General features: G+C 44.1%; 1 protein-coding gene across 2 annotated transcripts in view; it reads right to left on the bottom strand.

The window, feature by feature from the left end:
* FBXO11 (F-box protein 11) overlaps positions 1-19,144 on the bottom strand; it is a 112,650-nt gene that overhangs the window by 24,665 nt on the left and 68,841 nt on the right. For both annotated transcript variants that reach the window (XM_066625723.1, XM_066625714.1), the window contains exons 2-3: positions 10,518-10,645; positions 10,259-10,340 (exon numbers count right to left, since the gene is read on the bottom strand). In XM_066625723.1, the coding sequence (XP_066481820.1) occupies positions 10,259-10,340; positions 10,518-10,645 (210 nt within the window). The remainder of the gene's footprint in view (positions 1-10,258; positions 10,341-10,517; positions 10,646-19,144) is intronic.

A 19,144-nucleotide genomic window follows, 5' to 3' on the forward strand; every position in this document is an offset into this window, starting at 1 on the left:
TTGGCAACCTTCAGTCTCGAAAGACTATGGTATAAGCCTACAGCACCCAGTATTCCCAAGTGGTCTCCCATCCAAGTACTAACCAGGCCTGACCCTGCTTAGCTTCCAAGATCAGACGAGATCAGGCATGTGCACGGTAACTAAAGCTTAGCAGCATGACTGCAACCTTGGTTAACTTCAACTAGTCAGAGACAGAAGTAAAATTAAATCTCCCTCACACAAGCAGAATTTTATTCTGGCAGGACGTCTGGTCTAGAGGGTAGAGCCTCCGTTAGCCCGAACGTAACATCAGTAGGTCACCAGTTCGAGGACACCGGCAGCTCCCTGAATGGCTGAGAATGGCGAGACCTTGAAGCAGCTGACAAGCCCAACTGAATGATTCCACCTGCTCTTGGTGTGAGCAAGAAGCATCTTGGCTGCCCTCCATGTGAGAGATGGAGCTGCTTGTCAGCCTGTGTGGGAGAACTGGAGGCCAGAAGTGAGACCAAACCAGGAAGATCCATTCTGAAATGTTGTTGGTTCTTGAAAGAGAGAACCTTTATGATTGTAAAAATCCCCTTGAGGGATTTAGAAACGCCTGCCTATGTAAACCGCCTTGAATAAAGTCAGAGGAGTAATCCGATGACCAGAAAGGCAGTATATAAATACTGAGTTGTTGTTATTATTATTATTATTATTATTATTATGCTGATGCCCATACTCCAGTGGGACACTGAGTGACAAGAGTGAAAGTGGGGGGAGTTGGAAGAGCAGGGTTTAACTGAAATCTCATGCTTGTTCAGAGATTGACTGTACTCCTGATGACAGCATTACACTACACCAGCAACTGATACAATCACAGCACAGCAGCAGATGTATAGGGATTCCAACAAGGAAATAACTCACATAACCAAGTGATGCTACATAGGCCATCACCATATTCAGGAAACTGTGGTTATACAAGTGGGGATTTCAGGGGAGGGGAGGGGGAGAGCCAAAGAAAAGTAGGAGAGAAGAGCCCTGCCTCTTTCTGTAGATCTGAACTGGGATATATCTACCTGGCAAGACATTAAAATGATTGTCAGTATGGGTGGAAAGATAGGGAAGGTTTAGTGAGTGTGTTGGATAGGGGCCAGTGCTTGCCAGCATACTTTTCTGATTCTGAAGGTCTGAAGAGGACTCTAGAAAGCAATGTAAGTGCTGTTGGTTTTAGATTATTAGAGAAGAATGCCATATAAGTGAAAATCCTCTGAACTTCCTTTTAAAGTATTGGTTATGTAGAAGAACATATCACAATTTAAATGTGCAAGGAAGGGAGTAAATATTCATTATACAGTTTGGTGTTTAATACTCTCAACAATCTCTCAATAACCTTAAATGGACATTTAACATTTTCTGGATTTACACAAAAGCTGAAATCCCTGAACTCAGACTCTGAAAAATAGGTAAAAGACAGAGCTAAAAAGCAGAGCATGGACGTTCTTCCAGTTTGCTCTTCATTCTTATACATATGCAAAAACTTCAAAAGAGGTATACACAAGGATTTACAATGAAGGTGACAGCAGAATTGTTTTGTGTAGGCCTTATATTCCTTTTTTATTCCCTTTAGCTTTGAATGAAAAGACTCTCAGATGTGATCTTTTTTAGCATCCATGTTAGTCTTCACAGTGGGGCGTTTCCTTGTATCCATAACAATCAAAGGAAGACAAGATGTACAGTTCAAAGGACTGGCAAAGGAACTGCTCCTTGGAAAGAACTTCACTTTTGTAACTACATCCAAGTTATCTCAAGAAAGCTCACTTCATGAGAAACACAATATGAGAAGAGGGTTCTAGTATCTATATACAACTTCAGCTTCATAGATTTGCAGTTGTTCCTAGATAGCCAGGTGGCAGCTGTGGCAAGCACGCTTTTGTACAGCTTAAAGCTCCGGTTGGTGTGCCAGCTGCGGCCATATTAGGACCATTCAGACCATGGCCATCCATGGTGACGTTGAAGTTTGACTACTGTAAGTGCTCTATTTGGGACTGCTCTTGAATACGGTCTGGAAACTAATTACAAGTACATGGCAGCTTGTGTGGTTGCTAGAGATTGGCATTTCAACTCTGTCAGACTACTGCTCTGGTGACTGCTGGTTCATTTCTGGACCTATTTCAAGGTGCTGGTTTTGATTTTTAAAGTCCTATATGGCTTAGGGCAAATACACTTTCTTCCATATAAACCGACCTGCCGAGTTTGGTAATCAGAGAGAACTCTTTCAGGTGGAGGGGTGGCGACAAGAAACAGGGTTTTCTTAGTAGTGGCACCCACTTTATGGAATTCCATCCCCTTAGATGCTCTCTTTAGAAACTTCCATTGGGATCTTAAAATGTTTCTATTTAGACCAGCCTTATTTTATTTCAATCATTTAGTATTGATCTTCTGTGGATTTTTATGGATGTATTTTACTATTATTCTGAATTTTATATACTGCATTCTTTATTATTATGGGGTGATTGCTGCTGGGGTTTTTTTGTGTTATATAATTCATGTCCTATCTAGTGTTATGTTTTTAACTAGGTCAGCAGTTCCCAAACTGTGAGTCTGCGCCTCATCAGTGGGTGGTAACCCAATTTTTGTTGGGTCGCAAAATTGATAGGGCAGGTTAGGCAACAAGCATTAAGGATTAAACAAGCTTCTACTTTGGGGCGGGGGCACTGCTATCCAATCACCATTGTAGCCACACCCTTGGAATTTACCTTGGTACATAAAATTTTTGCCAAGTAATCAAGCTCAAATCAGAAGGCAGAGCCTTTCAACTCTGAAAAGTTTCTTTCTTGCTAAAGCTGGCTCATTAGAAGCAATGCAGAGATCATTTGTTTCTAGAGTAACTTTCCTGGGAAATTCCAGCCAAAGTTAACCTTTTATTCTCCTAGGTTCCCTTTTGCAAATGCTGCAGCAACCTGGTTCCTTTTTGCAAATGCATGCATTTGGCTGAGCTCTTTTTTTATCAACACCAGGATGGAATCCTCCTTTCCATTAGAAATAAAGTCCCAGGCTACAATTCAGTGCACCATTATTTAAGAATAACTCCCATGGAAAGCAGTGGGTCTACTTCTGAGTCAAAAGGTTGCAAATATATGCAGCTGCATCTCTCTGCTGTGAATTGAATTGCACACTCCTAGTTATGTGTTATAAGTTGTATGTTATATGTAGAGCTTCTGGCTTAACACACCAGACACCTTAAAGGTGGATTTGATTCATGGATCTCCTGCAGTGGTTCCCAACCTGTCTGTCTGAAACCTTTATTGGCATATCAACACAACACAATTAACACTTACACTTTACAATTGTCGCAACAACTTACAATTGACCCAACAATTTAAAACAAAATACCAGAATTATTTAAATTCTGACAACGTTATTTTAAGAATCTCGGATAAATAACCAGCAACAGCTGCAGTTAAAGAGTCACAAACATCACTCATGAACCTAGAGAGGGTAATATCAGAAGGGGTTAGGTCAGGAGAAATCCAAGAATTTAAATAATGATTACGAATGTCAAGATGAACTGGACCAGGGGTCGGCAACCTTAAACACTCAAAGAGCCATTTGGACCCATTTTCCAGAGGAAAAAAAACCTCAGGAGCCACAAAACCCTTTTGACACCTAAAATGAAGATAACACTGCATATATAGTTTGTTTTTTTTACCTTTATGCTCTTATAGGTCCCATTTTTATAAAGTAGCCCCCTCTTGTAGCTTTTAGTTAGTTTTGTCATACATTCTTGTCCTGTGTTTTCAGACGCCTGGTCCTCTATGGTGTTTTGCCTGATTCCAAGGCCATTCTCTGCCTGAAGAATTATGCCCACTTTAAGCAAATTAGCTTCCCTTTCCCCCAACAAATGACCCTGGTTCTGCCCTGCAGTCCTGCTGGACCCCACCTCCAGGGTAGCTCCCCTGTTCAACCTGCAGAGGTCCTCTCTCCTGCCAGCAGCCTCCCACCACTACAGCAGACCCTGGATCGTCAGCAGGTCTTGGGCACAGCAGCCGCACTTCAAACTCCAGTGTCTCTAGCAGTCCCTTAGTCACAAAGTCACTCAGAGTATCCAGGGCAGAGTCCAAAGTCAATAAGTCAAGTCACAGTCCAAGGTCAGATTCCAAAGTCAGTCAAATCAATCAGAGTATCCAAGTCAAAGTCCAAAGTCAATAAGCCAGGTCAGATTCCAAAGTCAATCTGCACTCCTTCTACAACCCACAAACCCTTCCTGCCTCAAGTGCTCTTATATCCCTGAGGGCCCTATTGCCTTCAAGTGGCTGCAGCTGTGCAGCACACTCTGCTGGATGCCCAGGCCTTACCCTCAAAGGGGCCACCGCTGACACCACATCTACCTACTCACCAGATCTTCCTAGATTCCAATACAAGTGGGGGGGGAGCAGATCTCTATACAGACCAGTGCAAAAACAGGGAGAAGGTGCGGGGGAGGGAAGATCTCTATATAGATCACAGCAAGACCATTGCAAAACCCCTTGCACACAGAACCAACACATGGAAGTTGGGGGGGGGGCAGATCTCCATACATACCAGTGCAAAAACAGGGAAAAGGTGTGGGAGAGGAAAGATCTCTATATAGACATCACAGCAAGACCAGCGCAAAACCCCTTGCACACAGAACCAACACATGGAAGTTGGGGGGGGGGCAGATCTCCATACATACCAGTGCAAAAACAGGGAAAAGGTGTGGGGGAGGGAAGATCTCTATATAGACATCACAGCAAGACCAGTGCAAAACCCCTTGCACACAGAACCAACAGATGGAAGTTGGGGGGGGGCAGATCCCCATACATACCAGTGCAAAAACAGGGGGAAAGGTAAGTCAGCCCCAGTAGAGTCAACGGGGCTTCATCCCAGGGATGCATGGACAGGAGTGCAGCCTGCGAGTGGCTCCTCTCCCTGTCTACTCAGAAGTCAGCCCCAGTAAAGTCAACGGGGCTCACTCCCAGGGGAGTATATATACACTGCATATATAGTTTGCGCTCCCCTCTTGTAGGTCACAGTTATATAATACACTTCCCTCTTATAGGTCCCACTAAAAATCAGGGCCAGATCCACAGTTGGAGAACAACTGTTTTAGATTGTGCACAGGTGAACTGCTTGTGAAGGATACTGTCATTCTTTACTGTCATTTACTTCTGTACTTTTGTAAATGCCTTTACACACAATACTACCTCTGAACAAGTGAAGGAAATGGGACAGTGAGAAGGTGACTGAGCGATGGGGGGAATGCTGAGTGGGGAGCTTGGGGGCTGTAATCCTGTGCACACTTTCCTGGGAGCAAGCACAATGGGACTTACTTCTGAGGAGACGTGCACAGGATTGTGCCCTGAGCTTGGGAGGACGACAGAGCAGCTGCAGCCAACTGCTTGCTTTTGCCTTGGCTCCGTGGGGTCAGGGCTGCTTGTGGAAAGGGGGGAAGGACCCCTTGTGGGGAAGGGGGGAAGGACCCCTTGTGGGAAGGGGGGTCATCAGGGTGTTCAATGGGACTTACTTCTGAGGAGACACGCACAGGCTCGGGCTGCTGCTCCGGCAGGAGGGAACGTGCAGCGGCGGGGGCTTGCTCTCGGCGGAGGAGCTGCTCCGCCCGCCGTTCGCGCCCTCTCCAATGGGGCGCAGCTGCAGCCCGTGTGCTCAGGGTGTTCAATGGGACTTACTTCTGAGGAGACGCGCACAGGATTGTGCCCTGAGCTTGGGAGGAGGACAGAGCAGCTGCACTCAATTGCTTGCTTTTGCCTATCTCCGTGGGGTCAGGTTCGTTTACGCACCCTCCCCTACACAGGCAGGCGGCTGGGGCTGCGGCTCGGGCGGGAGGGAACGTGCAGTGGCGGCGGCGGCGGCTCTTTGGGCAGGAGCTGCTCCGCCAGCTGTTCACGCCCTCTCCTATGGGGCGCAGCCACAGGAGGTGAGGGAGCTGCGCCCGTGTGCTCGGGCTGGTGAGCAGTGGCTGCTTCACGGGAGGGGCGTGCCCCTCCCCCCACGGCTTGGCCCCGCAGGGAGCCGCAGGAGAAGGCTGAAAGAGCCGCTTGCGGCTCCAGAATGGCAGGTTGCCGACCCCAGAACTGGACAAAAAAAGAGTATATGAAACAAAAAATCAGGCTACTCGTGACAAAAGAGACAGAGCCTTTTCTCCCGTGGAATGTTAAAAAAACGGCCAGAATGAACTGCCGAGGGGAAAATGTTAAAACGAGCTAACATAAAGGCTCGCCTATGTAACGGGTTGATTAATGTATAAAAATAATTTGATACATGATTAAAAGATGGGGCCAAGCCAAAAAAAAAGAGGGGAACAAATAGGGTTAAGATTAATACTTAAATAATTAAATTCAAATGCTAAGAGCTTGTCTTTTATCAAAGAATATGCTCTTGTAAGACTCAAATCGGCCAGGGATTATAAAGAGAGATCAAGAGAAACAAGTTTATTTTCTATCAATCGAAACCAAGGAGAAGAATAAGAATCACTTAACAAATCATATAAAAAGGAACCTGAATGAGAGTTTAAAAACAATTTAAGCCAATATTTAAAGGTGAGTAACCAGGCTGTAGTTGTTAGTAAATGAATACCTAATTCTAGGATAATTGTGGATACACGAATTAAATTTGGGATCCCTAGAATTCTGCGAAAAAAAGATGTTGCAATCTGGTCAATATCCTTATTAATTGCTTTAATCCAAATTGGAACACCGTAAAACAAATGAGAAAGAATTTTGGACTGAAAGATCTGGATAGCAGCGGGAACATATTGATTACCTTCATTGTAAAAAATTTTTAATATTGCTTTAAGTTGAGGGGAAAGAGATGAAATGATAGCTTTCTTATGAAGAGACCAAGAAAGTTTGTAATGAAAAATAAGACCTAAATATTTATACGACTGGACTTGTTTATATATATTTGGACCTATCGTCCATGTTATAGGGGACCAAGAACGGAAAACACCATAATTTGAGTTTTGTTCGAATTAATTGTTAGGTCATTTAGTTTACAGTACTCCTGAAATGTAGCCAAGATGCAGTGAAGTCCCGATTTAGTTAAGGATAATAGTACTGCATCATCTGCATATAAAAGAGTAAAGACAGGGACCCCATTTAAAACCGGAGTAGAATGAATAGAAGAAGAAAGAAAAGATGGTAAATCGGATAAAAATAAATTAAATAATAAAGGAGCAAGAATACAACCCTGGCGAACACCATTGTGAATAGGGAATCTGTCAGTGAGAGAATTTGGAATTCGAACCTGACAATATTGCAGGTGGATTTGATTCATGGATCTCCTGCAGTGGTTCCCAACCTTTTCCACTTGCATATCCCTTGGCAGCCCATTTCCATAAATTGTACCCTTCATATTAGCAAAATGTTTGTAATAATACAAGCCCTCAACTCCTCTCTATGAAAACCCAGACTTCATGTATTCATCACATATTTTCTCTTTTAATCTGTTTGAAGAACAGAAGACTCTGCCTTTTGTTTTGTTTTGCACCAGAAGTGCGCTGAGAAATTCTGGGTGATTGATCACTTTCTATATTACATTTCAGCTTTTTTTACTGTGCTGGTTTTCAATCACTGGTTCATACAATGATGACCAAAAGCTAGCTATTGGTGGGGCTTTCACAGCCAACTAGCTACCTCCCTTCCTACCTTGCTGGTCCTTGCAAGGCATTCCTGACTTGCAAGGCATTCTGGAGCATGACCATTCTGGAGCACGACCTGCGTTTTTCTGCCATTATTCCATTCTTTTCCAAGTACCCCTAAAGGTCCTGTTGAGTGTCCCTGGGAGTACATGAATACCAGGTTGGGAATCACTGTTTTACTGGTATGTTGTTTACAGTGCACTTACTCTGATAGTGCTTACAAAAAGGTGGTGAAGACCAGAATTTAAAAAGAATAAAAATGTATTTTATGATCTTTTACTATGTTTTTTAATAAATTAGAGACTGTACAGTCTCTATATGAGAGAGGGTCATTTACTACTAGGGCTATAGGTAACAAATTAGTGGTACATTATTTTTCAGGATCTGACCTTGGGTAAAAATCAGACAAAACTATAGTCAGACACCCCCCTAAGTTTAACTCCTGACTTATCTGAGGGTCATAGAAAATCCCATGATTTTTGGCTCAAAACCTTATCTATGGAATCTATGGGAGCTTTGTCGGCTGTTCTACAAGCCCTTCTCCATATCTAAGTGGGGTGGGCAAGCTGCACTTGTTCAGTGGAAACGGAATGATATTCTCCATGCACCTATCTCAAAGTATAGCCCTCATGCCTTTTAGAACAGACTCCAAGGTTGTCCTTAAAAGGCAAATGTGCCACGAGTACATGAGCTTCACCTAACGAGCAAATGGCACAAACCAGATAAAATGGCAATTAAAGTGTAATTCCCCTAAAATTCACTGGAATTTATGAACAGGTTTCCCACTGTTTTCAGCTGCACCGAGGAATTTTAAATATTAAACTTCCTGTTGATTCTTCCTTTCAGGATATCAGAGGTAAGACTTTGGAGTACCTGATTTGATAGAAGAAAAACTCTGCCCATCTTTTTGGGGAGGAAACAGCTAACACATTTTCAGTATCAATAAGGAAGAAGTCTGAATTAATGTAGAATGTTCCTTTGCAATGTTTTTTAAAACCGCACTCAATTTCTGTTTTTGGGAAGAAGAGAACATAAAAGTTCAAAGGTCATTTCACAATCACCACCCCTACTGGTCTAAAGAGGGTTATTAAAATCCTCTACGTCAGTCTTTTTCAACCACTGTGCCATGGCACACTGGTGTGTCATGAATGGTCCCCAGGGGTGCCGTGGGAATTTGGGAGACGGTCATTTACTAGTAGGGCCATTGGGGGATGTAAGCCCTCCATTGACAGCACAGTGTGCCTTGTCAACTGTCAAAAAACTGATGGTGTGTCTTGACCATTTTAGTGCCTTGAGATGAAAAAGGTTGAAAATCACTGCTCTACATGATGAAATATTTGCCCTAGGCGACTAGAAAAAGTGAGCAACAGAATTTGGGTAAGTTTAAACAGATCTAGAGCCCAACAGTAGGAAAGATATGTCAAACAAGCCTGGTCTCTTTCTGATCCATCTGATTTTCTCCAAGGCTTTAGGACACTACATGTCCATAAAGAGTGCTGGCTAATGATTATCTTCTGAGAACATCAACTTACATATCAACCTTGTTAATAAGATGTTCTCCCATTCAGGATGAACACAAAGGTGTCACAAATTCAAGTCAAAGGAATGATTTGCTAAGATAGTACATGACAACCATTCCAACATCAAAGTAGCACTGCTAAATTCTGAAGACATAGCTGAATGGCTTCAAAATTTTGCTATATCATCAGCATACACGTACTACAGTATTTATTTAATTAAAAGATTCATATCCTGTCTTTTTTAGTACCAATCAAAAGCGGCAAGAAAAGACAAAACTGGTCATTCATTCACCCCTGACAAAAAACAGGGTAACTAATCATGTTCTATAAATGAATGCCAAAATAAAAACTGAAACAGCTTTCTAAAGAAGAGAATGGGGGCAGACTTCAATGTGCATTTTAAAGTCTTGGGGCTAAAAGACTGATCCTACCTCTTGACCCTATGTGCGGAAGCCAGGTACAGGTCTGTGAACAGGTCAGCCAGTATACCTCAGCAGCAAAGGTTCACAAAAGGAGGGGTGGTCTCAAATACACAATAGTATTCTGAAGGTCACTTTGAGTTGGCCTGGAAGTGTACAGGTAGCCAATGCAACTCCCATAAAACAGGTTGTCTACTATCTCAGTTTCCTATATCACCACTATGATTTCCCTGCCCAGTTCAAACAAATTATCAGATTTGTCTTTGCTACTGCATACAAGTTAGAAATGGGTAGCCATGTAATCTAATCTGACACACATACCCCTGACAGGATATTGCTTGTACATCTAACAGTCTCTGCAAAATCCTACTCCACATCCTTGCCAGAAAAAAGCTTGCCACCCAGCCACCCACAACTCCTTCAAGCACTCTCAACCAATACTTGTTTCTAAAATACCCTTTTAGGAAGCCATTTATTAGCCTCACCCAAGAAAATATAAAGATCTTCCAATTCTAGAAAAAAATCCACTCATTAAAAGGAAGTGACTATAGATAAAGAGGGCTATTATTATCGATGACCACTCTTCCATTTAAAAACTGTTCAAGCCATTAACAAAGGGAGGGGATGTTAGAAAGCTAAGCATTTCTTTGTCCACTACCATAGCAAAAAAAGGCAATTACCTGACAAATCCTGAAGTTTCCCAGATACTCTAGCACGTTTTGCTCGATGACCAAAGTTCTCTGTAGCTGAAGTAGAGGCACCCTAACAAGTTAATAGAAAAGAAAATTAGATAAGATACATTCCCACCAAATCCTCTTTCCAAGTCATGCTGCTCCCCATATGTGGAATTCCCTCCACTCCCCATAGAGCAAGGATTGGCCCATTGAGTTATGCATCGATTTTAGTATATATAATACAAGTATGTTTTTTTCTAAATACCTCCATGCTGCTCTTTGTAGGGCAAGCTGTTCTTTTAGGTAAAAGAGTTTTTCTGCGAAGTTGGTATGGACTATTTTGTGCACCAGGACCTGATTCTTCTGCAACCATATCTGCAGGTACATCATCATCTGCCAAGAAACAATGGGGGAGGAGGAATCAACATTACAAGATAGCAAATTTTGCATAATACCCAGTGGTTCTCAAACTTTTAGGGAGATTTACTCCTGAGTAAGTCTTTGCAGGGGAGGGGTGAGGGCAGTGGCACGATTCCCAGGATTCACATCACTAAGGGGGGGAAGGGCAGTGCTCTCACTTATTGTGGGCTTGGGCAAGCAGCAGGAGATGCAGAGAGCCCTGCGCAGCCCTCCACAGAGCTTCCCAAGGCATTGGATGTTGAGAAACACCATGCACAAACCACCTCCTGGCTGCAAAGCAAAACTGGAAGTGGTTTGCGTGTGCTGTTTCTCATTGTTCCAAGCCTCGGGGAGCACTTCAGAGGGCTGCGAGGGCTCCCTGCACCTCCTGCTGCTTGCCCAAGCCCAAAGTAAAGTACCCCCCACCCCCCTTAGGGACGCGATCCTGGGAATTTTGGCAGGAGGGCCACATCATCTCTCTGACACTGTGTCAGGGGTCAGGAAAAAAGAATTTACATTTCAATCTGAACAAATTTACATAAATTAATACATTACAGAACTTATATGAATGAATGAATTTTATTGAGCTTATTCATAATACACATGAGAATTATAGTACAGGTATGTAGAACCACATGAGAACTACAAACCTGTTTGCCATATACCTCTTGCACAGTGAAAATATACAGATCAAGTCAGCCAGAAACAAATGGAGATATAAGTTGTTCAGAAGAAAGGGTGGGTTAAAATAATGCCCAAAGAAAAGCAAAATATACAGAGACTATAAAAGGCCTTGCTCTAACTTGGCCCACAGCTCGTGTCTGGAGGTTGCGACCAGCAGTTGCGGGCCAGTGCATGCTCCAACAGTTTGATGGGCCAGAAGCTCATAGGAGACTGGGGGTCCCCAAGGGCCACAATGGCCCCCAGGCCAAAGTTTGCCTACCCCTATACTAAAGAGACCACCTACTTAACCAATATTGTATATTTTTGTTTTCTGTATATTAATTAAAATTATGTTTAGATATTTTGGATTTCTTAAACTTCTGAGTAAAGATCACTCAAATATACTTTACAAATCAACTGTCAAATGGATCTCATTTGCCCAAGACACATGCTGAATCTCTCCTTTTTTTGGTCTTAAGATTAACAGCCCAATCCAAATGAACACGATGCCAACACAGGTTCTGCTGTATCCTGCAGGGGAGTTTCAGCATATTGAGGCCTCCTTGTGGTAAGGCAATGTTTGTTCCCTTGCCCTGGAGTAAGCCCCAGAAGTTACTATGGGTCAGTTTGGACCTGCGCCAGCTCAATAGCTGATGCAAGTCCATGCTGAGCTGTGCAGGTGGATCAGGCCCAGGAAGGGGGTTAGGATTTGGTGGGTGGTAGATCTGCCCACCCCATCTCTTTCCCATTCCGCTCCCTCCCATGGCCTTACCTGCTCTGACAGGAGGGCCTGATCCATCTTTATACAGAACTGGCCACTCACTGCTTGAGGTGGTGGTCAGGCCACATGCATCAGAGGTGTTGCATTTCTGACAATTGCAGAGCACATTATGCCAGTGGAATGTATGTTCCACAGGCATAATTGCCCATAGGATTGGGCTGTAAGTTTGTTAGCTTCCTTGAATATATTAGAACAGGTATATTGTATTGGCAACCTTCAGTCTCGAAAGACTATGGTAACGCGCTCTGAAAGGTGGTTCTGGCACAGCGTCTAGTGTGGCTGAAAAGGCCAATCTGGGAGTGACAATCCCTTCCACACCGGGAGCAAGTGTAGTCTGTCCCTGGTCTGTCTCCCTGGCTATGGGCCTTCCTTCTTTGCCTCTTAGCCTCAGACTGTTGGCAAAGTGTCTCTTCAAACTGGGAAAGGCCATGCTGCACAGCCTGCCTCCAAGCGGGCCGCTCAGAGGCCAGGGTTTCCCACTTGTTGAGGTCCATCGCTAAGGCCTTCAGATCCCTCTTGCAGATGTCCTTGTATCGCAGCTGTGGTCTACCTGTAGGGCGCTTTCCTTGCACGAGTTCTCCATAGAGGAGATCCTTTGGGATCCGGCCATCATCCATTCTCACGACATGACCAAGCCAACGCAGGCGTCTCTGTTTCAGCAGTGAATACATGCTAGGGATTCCAGCACGTTCCAGGACTGTGTTGTTTGGATTAAACCAGACAAATTTCTTCTTGTGATCACACTTCTGACTTGTTCTGTTGTATACTATCAATCATCATCATCGTCATCTGTATTTACATACCGCTTTTCAACAAAAAGTTCACAAACCAATTTACAGACAAAAGCAAATATCGAATGGCTCCCTGTCCCAAAAGGCTCACAATCTAAAAAGATGCAAAAGAACACCAGCAGACAGCCACTAGAAAAGACACTACTGGGATGACGTGAGCCAGTGTTACTCTCTCCTGCTAAAAAGAGGAGCACCCGCTTGAAAAAGTGCCTCTTACCCAGTTAGCAGGGTATAATACTATCTTGTTCCTTCTCCCCCCAACTCTTCTTCCACTTTGTAATTTTTATTTTCTACATACAATAAAGAAACCAAACAGTTAAAAGACTATCAAAAGTAAAGGAGACTGAAGCAATTTACAGTTTAAAAATCTCTAGAGTAGCATTTGCAGGAAGCACCAGTATGACAGTTTTGCCTTTTGGTCCAAAAGTAGTTATGAAACTAGCTAAAAGGAGTATAAAATATGCCTCCTTGATTTCCTTAAAAGAGTAGTGGCCAAATTTCTTCCCAAGTGTGGCACAATTCAAGGTCAGCTACGAGGTAGGGCCCCTTTGGTATACGGTACAGCAGAATACACACACACACCCTTGCTTGACATGATTTTACTGCTAGCCTATTGAGTTCAGAAGCAGGCAGGAGCACAGGTCTATTTACGTCATAACTAACCTGAAGTCCTTCTAGCTTCCATCCACATGTGCATGTGAACTACTGGTTGCCTCCCTATGCCTTAAACGAGTAAAGATTAAATTTGATTATTGGTCTTCTAAGTTCCTGCTTTGCAACATATTTACACCATATACTTTACATAGGAAGAAAAAAGAAATTATCACAGCTTTTCTCAATAATGATGTAAGAGATCTACAGACAACAGTACTATAAGCCATCTTATAGCTGTTTTGACAAGTAGCAAGCCTTCTTTTGAACTAACTGTACCTAGCAATGGGAGTGCATAGGTGCGTACAAGTGCACTAATGCATTCCAATACCAATCTCAAGATTCCAGTATGGCTCCCCCCCCCCAAAAAAAAAATTGGTTAAAATTATTTCAAGTTAAAGTCTAACAAGAACACTTATGTTCATTGGAGCATACTAGATGACAAAGGGTAAACTACATACAAGTGGAGCCTGTTTATCTGTGGATTTTATATCCACAGATCTCTCAACCCTCCAAAGAATGCGCTTCAGTCACCTTCTGAGGGCTTTCTGAAGTCTGCAGAGGCTGCAGGCGGACACACGCAGCCTCTTCGGGCTTCAGAAAGCCCTCGGAGGCAACCAGAGCACACCTCCAGTCACTTTTGGGGGCTTTAGAGGGGCCCAAAACAGCGGATTTCGGTAATTATGGATTTTTGTATCTGTGAGGGGTTCAAGAACAAATCCCTCATGGATACCAAGGCTCCACCTGCACTAATTTACACTAGTTACATCTGTTTTGCACCACCTGCTTAATTCGCTATCCAACTGTCAAGACTTTCACTTTGCCCGCCCTGCTTCATATACATAGCAGCAAAAGCCCATATTCACATATTTGAAGCTACTTCACATATACAGTAAATGGAAGGGAACCATGGTCACAGTAGGTTCTGTGGTGTAAGCTCTTGTAACACACATCTTTCCAAACATGCATGTGTTGTGTTCCATGCGAAACTATGTTAGACATACACATAATGCATTGTATGTGAACCTAAAGACTATGAACTGTTTTACACATTTGAGCCCACTAAGAAAAGAGTCAAGATATTTCTTCTGTGTCCAACAGCTAACACAACACAGGCTCAGTCTAAATACCTGTTGATTGAGGTAGAAAGTTTTACAACAGCTGCTTTTATTTCCTCTCTTCTATAACACATAATTTTGTTTCATCTTACACTGTTATGAGTTAGAAAAATACTTTTCATCATACGTGCAAAGCAAGATGTGTAAAGAAGAGCTCCACTGGATCAGGCCAAAGGTCCATTTAGTCCAGCTTCCTGTATCTCACAGTAGCCGACCAAATGCCCAGGGAGCACACAAGATAACAGACACAACCTGCACCCCAGTGCCCTGCCCTGCATCTGGCAGAGGCAGACTGCCTCTAAAACCAAGAGTTTGCACATACCTACTATGACTTGTAACCCGTAATGAACTTTTTCTCCAAAAATTTGTCCAATCCCCTCTTAAAGGTATCCAGGCAAGATGCCATCACTACTTCCTGTGGCAATGAGTTCCACAAACTAATTACATGCTGGGTAAAGAAACATTTTCTTCTGTCTGTCCTAACTCTCCCAACACTCAACTTTTGTGGATGTCCCCTGGTTCTGGTGTTATGTGAGAGGGAAAAGAGCGTCTCTCTATCTACTCTGTCCATCCCCTGCATGATTTTGTATGTCTCAATCATGTCCCCCCCTCAGGCGCCTCTTTTCTAGAGGCAGAAGAGGCAGAAACACTGTAGCCTTTCCTCATAGGGAAGGTGCCCCAGCCCAGTAATCATTTTGGTTGCTCTCTTTTGCACCTTTTCCATCTTCACTATATCCTTTTTGAGATGTGGTGACCAGAACTGAACACAATACTCCAAGTGTGGCCCTACCATCAATTTGTACAACGGCATTACAATATTAGCTGCCTTATACTGAATGCCCTTCCTAATGATCCCAAGCATGGAATTAGCCCTCTTCACTGCCACCGCACATTGGGTTGACACTTTCATCAAGCTGTCCACAAGGACCCCAAGATCTCTCTCCTTTTCTGTCTCGGAAAAGTTTGGTGTCATCTGCAAACTTGGCCACCTCACTGCTTAGCCCTGTCGCCAGGTCATTTATGAACAGGTTGAAAAGTACAGGTCTCAGAACGTTTTGACATGCACGTTGGGGGAAGAATACCAGGCAAATCTCTAACAAAAACCCTTGACTTCCGACGGGCGGACTTCCCTCAAATGAGGAGAAGGAGGTTGAAAGGGAGGGTAAAAAGAGTCCAATCTCTCCAGAGTGCATGGAGGCTGCTTAAAACAACAGTAATAGAGGCCCTGCAAAGGTGTATACCGCAAAGAAAGAAGGGTTCCACTAAATCCAGGAGGGTGCCCGCAAGGCTAACCAGCCAAGTTAGAGAGGCTGTGAAGGGCAAGGAAGCTTCCTTCCGTAAATGGAAGTCTTGCCCTAATGAGGAGAATAAAAAGGAACATAAACTTTGGCAAAAGAAATGTAAGAAGGTGATACGGGAGGCCAAGCGAGACTATGAGGAACGCATGGCCAGCAACATTAAGGGGAATAATAAAAGCTTCTTCAAATATGTTAGAAGCAGGAAACCCGCCAGAGAAGCGGTTGGCCCTCTGGATGGTGAGGGAGGGAAAGGGGAGATAAAAGGAGACTTAGAGATGGCAGAGAAATTAAATGAGTTCTTTGCATCTGTCTTCACGGCAGAAGACCTCGGGCAGATACCGCTGCCCGAACGGCCCCTCCTGACCGAGGAGTTAAGTCAGATAGAGGTTAAAAGAGAAGATGTTTCAGACCTCATTGATAAATTAAAGATCAATAAGTCACCGGGCCCTGATGGCATCTACCCAAGAGTTATTAAGGAACTGAAGAATGAAGTTGCAGATCTCTTGACTAAGGTATGCAACTTGTCCCTCAAAACGGCCACGGTGCCAGAAGATTGGAGGATAGCATATGTCACGCCTAACTGTAAAAAGGGAAAGAGGGGGGACCCGGGAAACTATTGGCCAGTCAGCCTAACATCCATACCGGGTAAGATGGTGGAATGACTCATCAAAGATAGGATCTCAAATCACATAGACAAACAGGCCTTGCTGAGGGAGAGTCAGCATGGCTTCTGTAAGGAGAAGTCTTGCCTCACGAACCTTTTCTTTGAAAAGGTCAACAGGCATGTGGATGTGGGAGAACCCGTGGACATTATATATCTGGACTTTCAGAAGGCGTTCGACACGGTCCCTCACCAAAGGCTACTGAAAAAACTCCACAGTCAGGGAATTAGGGGACAGGTCCTCTCATGGATTGAGAACTGGTTGGAGGCCAGGAAGCAGAGAGTGGGTGTCAATGGGCAATTTTCACAATGGAGAGAGGTGAAAAGCGGTGTGCCCCAAGGATCTGTCCTGGGACCGGTGCTTTTCAACCTCTTCATAAATGACCTGGAGACAGGGTTGAGCAGTGAGGTGGCTAAGTTTGCAGACGACACCAAACTTTTCCAAGTGGTGAAGACCAGAAGTGATTGTTAGGAGCTCCAGAAAGATCTCTCCAGACTGGCAGAATGGGCAGCAAAATGGCAGATGCGCTTCAGTGTCAGTAAGTGTAAAGTCATGCACATTGGGGCAAAAAATCAAAACTTTAGATATAGGCTGATGGGTTCTGAGCTGTCTGTGACAGATCAGGAGAGAGATCTTGGGGTGGTGGTGGACAGGTCGATGAAAGTGTCGACCCAATGTGCGGCGGCAGTGAAGAAGGCCAATTCTATGCTTGGGATCATTAGGAAGGGTATTGAGAACAAAACGGCTAATATTATAATGCCGTTGTACAAATCTATGGTAAGGCTACACCTGGAGTATTGTGTCCAGTTCTGGTCGCCACATCTCAAAAAAGACATAGTGGAAATGGAAAAGGTGCAAAAGAGAGCGACTAAGATGATTACGGGGCTGGGGCACCTTCCTTATGAGGAAAGGCTACGGCGTTTGGGCCTCTTCAGCCTAGAAAAGAGACGCTTGAGGGGGGACATGATTGAGACATACAAAATTATGCAGGGGATGGACAGAGTGGATAGGGAGATGCTCTTTACACTCTCACATAATACCAGAACCAGGGGACATCCACTAAAATTGAGTGTTGGGCGGGTTAGGACAGACAAAAGAAAATATTTCTTTACTCAGCGTGTGGTTGGTCTGTTGAACTCCTTGCCACAGGATGTGGTGATGGTGTCTAGCCTAGACGCCTTTAAAAGGGGATTGGACAAGTTTCTGGAGGAAAAATCCATTATGGGGTACAAGCCATGATGTATATGCGCAACCTCCTGATTTTAGAAATGGGTTATGTCAGAATGCCAGATGCAAGGGAGGGCACCAGGATGAGGTCTCTTGTTATCTGGTGTGCTCCCTGGGGCATTTGGTGGGCCGCTGTGAGATACAGGAAGCTGGACTAGATGGGCCTATGGCCTGATCCAGTGGGGCTGTTCTTATGTTCTAACAGATCCTTGGGGCACTCCACCTCTCTCCACTGTGAAAACTGCCCATTGACACCAACTCTCTGCTTCCTGGACCTCAACCAGTTCCTAATCCAGGAGAGGACCTGCCCTCTAATTCCCTGACTGTGGTGTTTTCTCAGTAGCCTTTGGTGAGGGACCGTGTCAAATGCCTTCTGAAAGTCCAGATATATAATATTCACAGGTTCTCCCACATCCACATGCCTGTTGAACTTTTCAAGAATTCTAAAAGATTCGTGAGGCAAGACTTACCCTTACAGAAGCCATGCTGATTCTCCCTCAGCGAGGCTTGTTCGTCTATGTCAGGGGTGCTCGATAGGTGGATCGCGATCTACCGGTAGATCGTGAGGCAAAATGAGTAGATCGCGGAGTGCCGACCCCCCCTTCAGGTGCCTCTGGGAGGAAATGCCGGGAGTAAGGCCCATTGTACTCAATGGGGCTTACTCCCAGGTAAGTGTGGCTAGGATTGCAGCCTCACAGCCTAATCCTAGGCATGTCTACTCAGGAGTAAGTCCTGTTATACTCAGTGGGGCTCAAGGCACACCAACATACATTGTACACATAAATGTTATATGTTATGATGGTGCAAACATTGTAAAAAAAACTCTGGTAGATCTCCGGGCCTTGCTGGGTTTCAAAGTAGCTCTCGAGCCAAAAAAGTGTGAGCACCCCTGGTCTAGGTGTTCTACGATTTTATCTTTGATGAGGCATTCCACCATCTTACGTGGAGCAGACTTTAGGCTGACTGGCCTATAATTACCCAGGACCCCTCTCCTTCCCTTTTTAAAGATCAATGTGACATTTGCTATCCTCCAATCTTCTGGCACCATGCCCATTTTTAAGGGACAAGTTGCATGTTTTAGTCAAGAGATCAGCAACTTCATTCTTCAGTTCCTTAATAACCCTTGGGTGGATGCCATCAGAGCCCGGTGACTTATTGATCTTTAATTTGTCAATTAGGTCTGTAATGTCTTCTCTTTTAACCTCTATCCAACTTATTTCCTTGGTCAGGAGGGGCAGTTCAGGCAGCTGTATCTGCATCTGTCTTCATGGCAGAAGATCTTGGGTAAAGAACTCATTTAAT

The sequence above is a fragment of the Tiliqua scincoides genome, chromosome 1 (assembly GCF_035046505.1).
Source record: "Tiliqua scincoides isolate rTilSci1 chromosome 1, rTilSci1.hap2, whole genome shotgun sequence".
NCBI lineage: Eukaryota > Metazoa > Chordata > Lepidosauria > Squamata > Scincidae > Tiliqua > Tiliqua scincoides.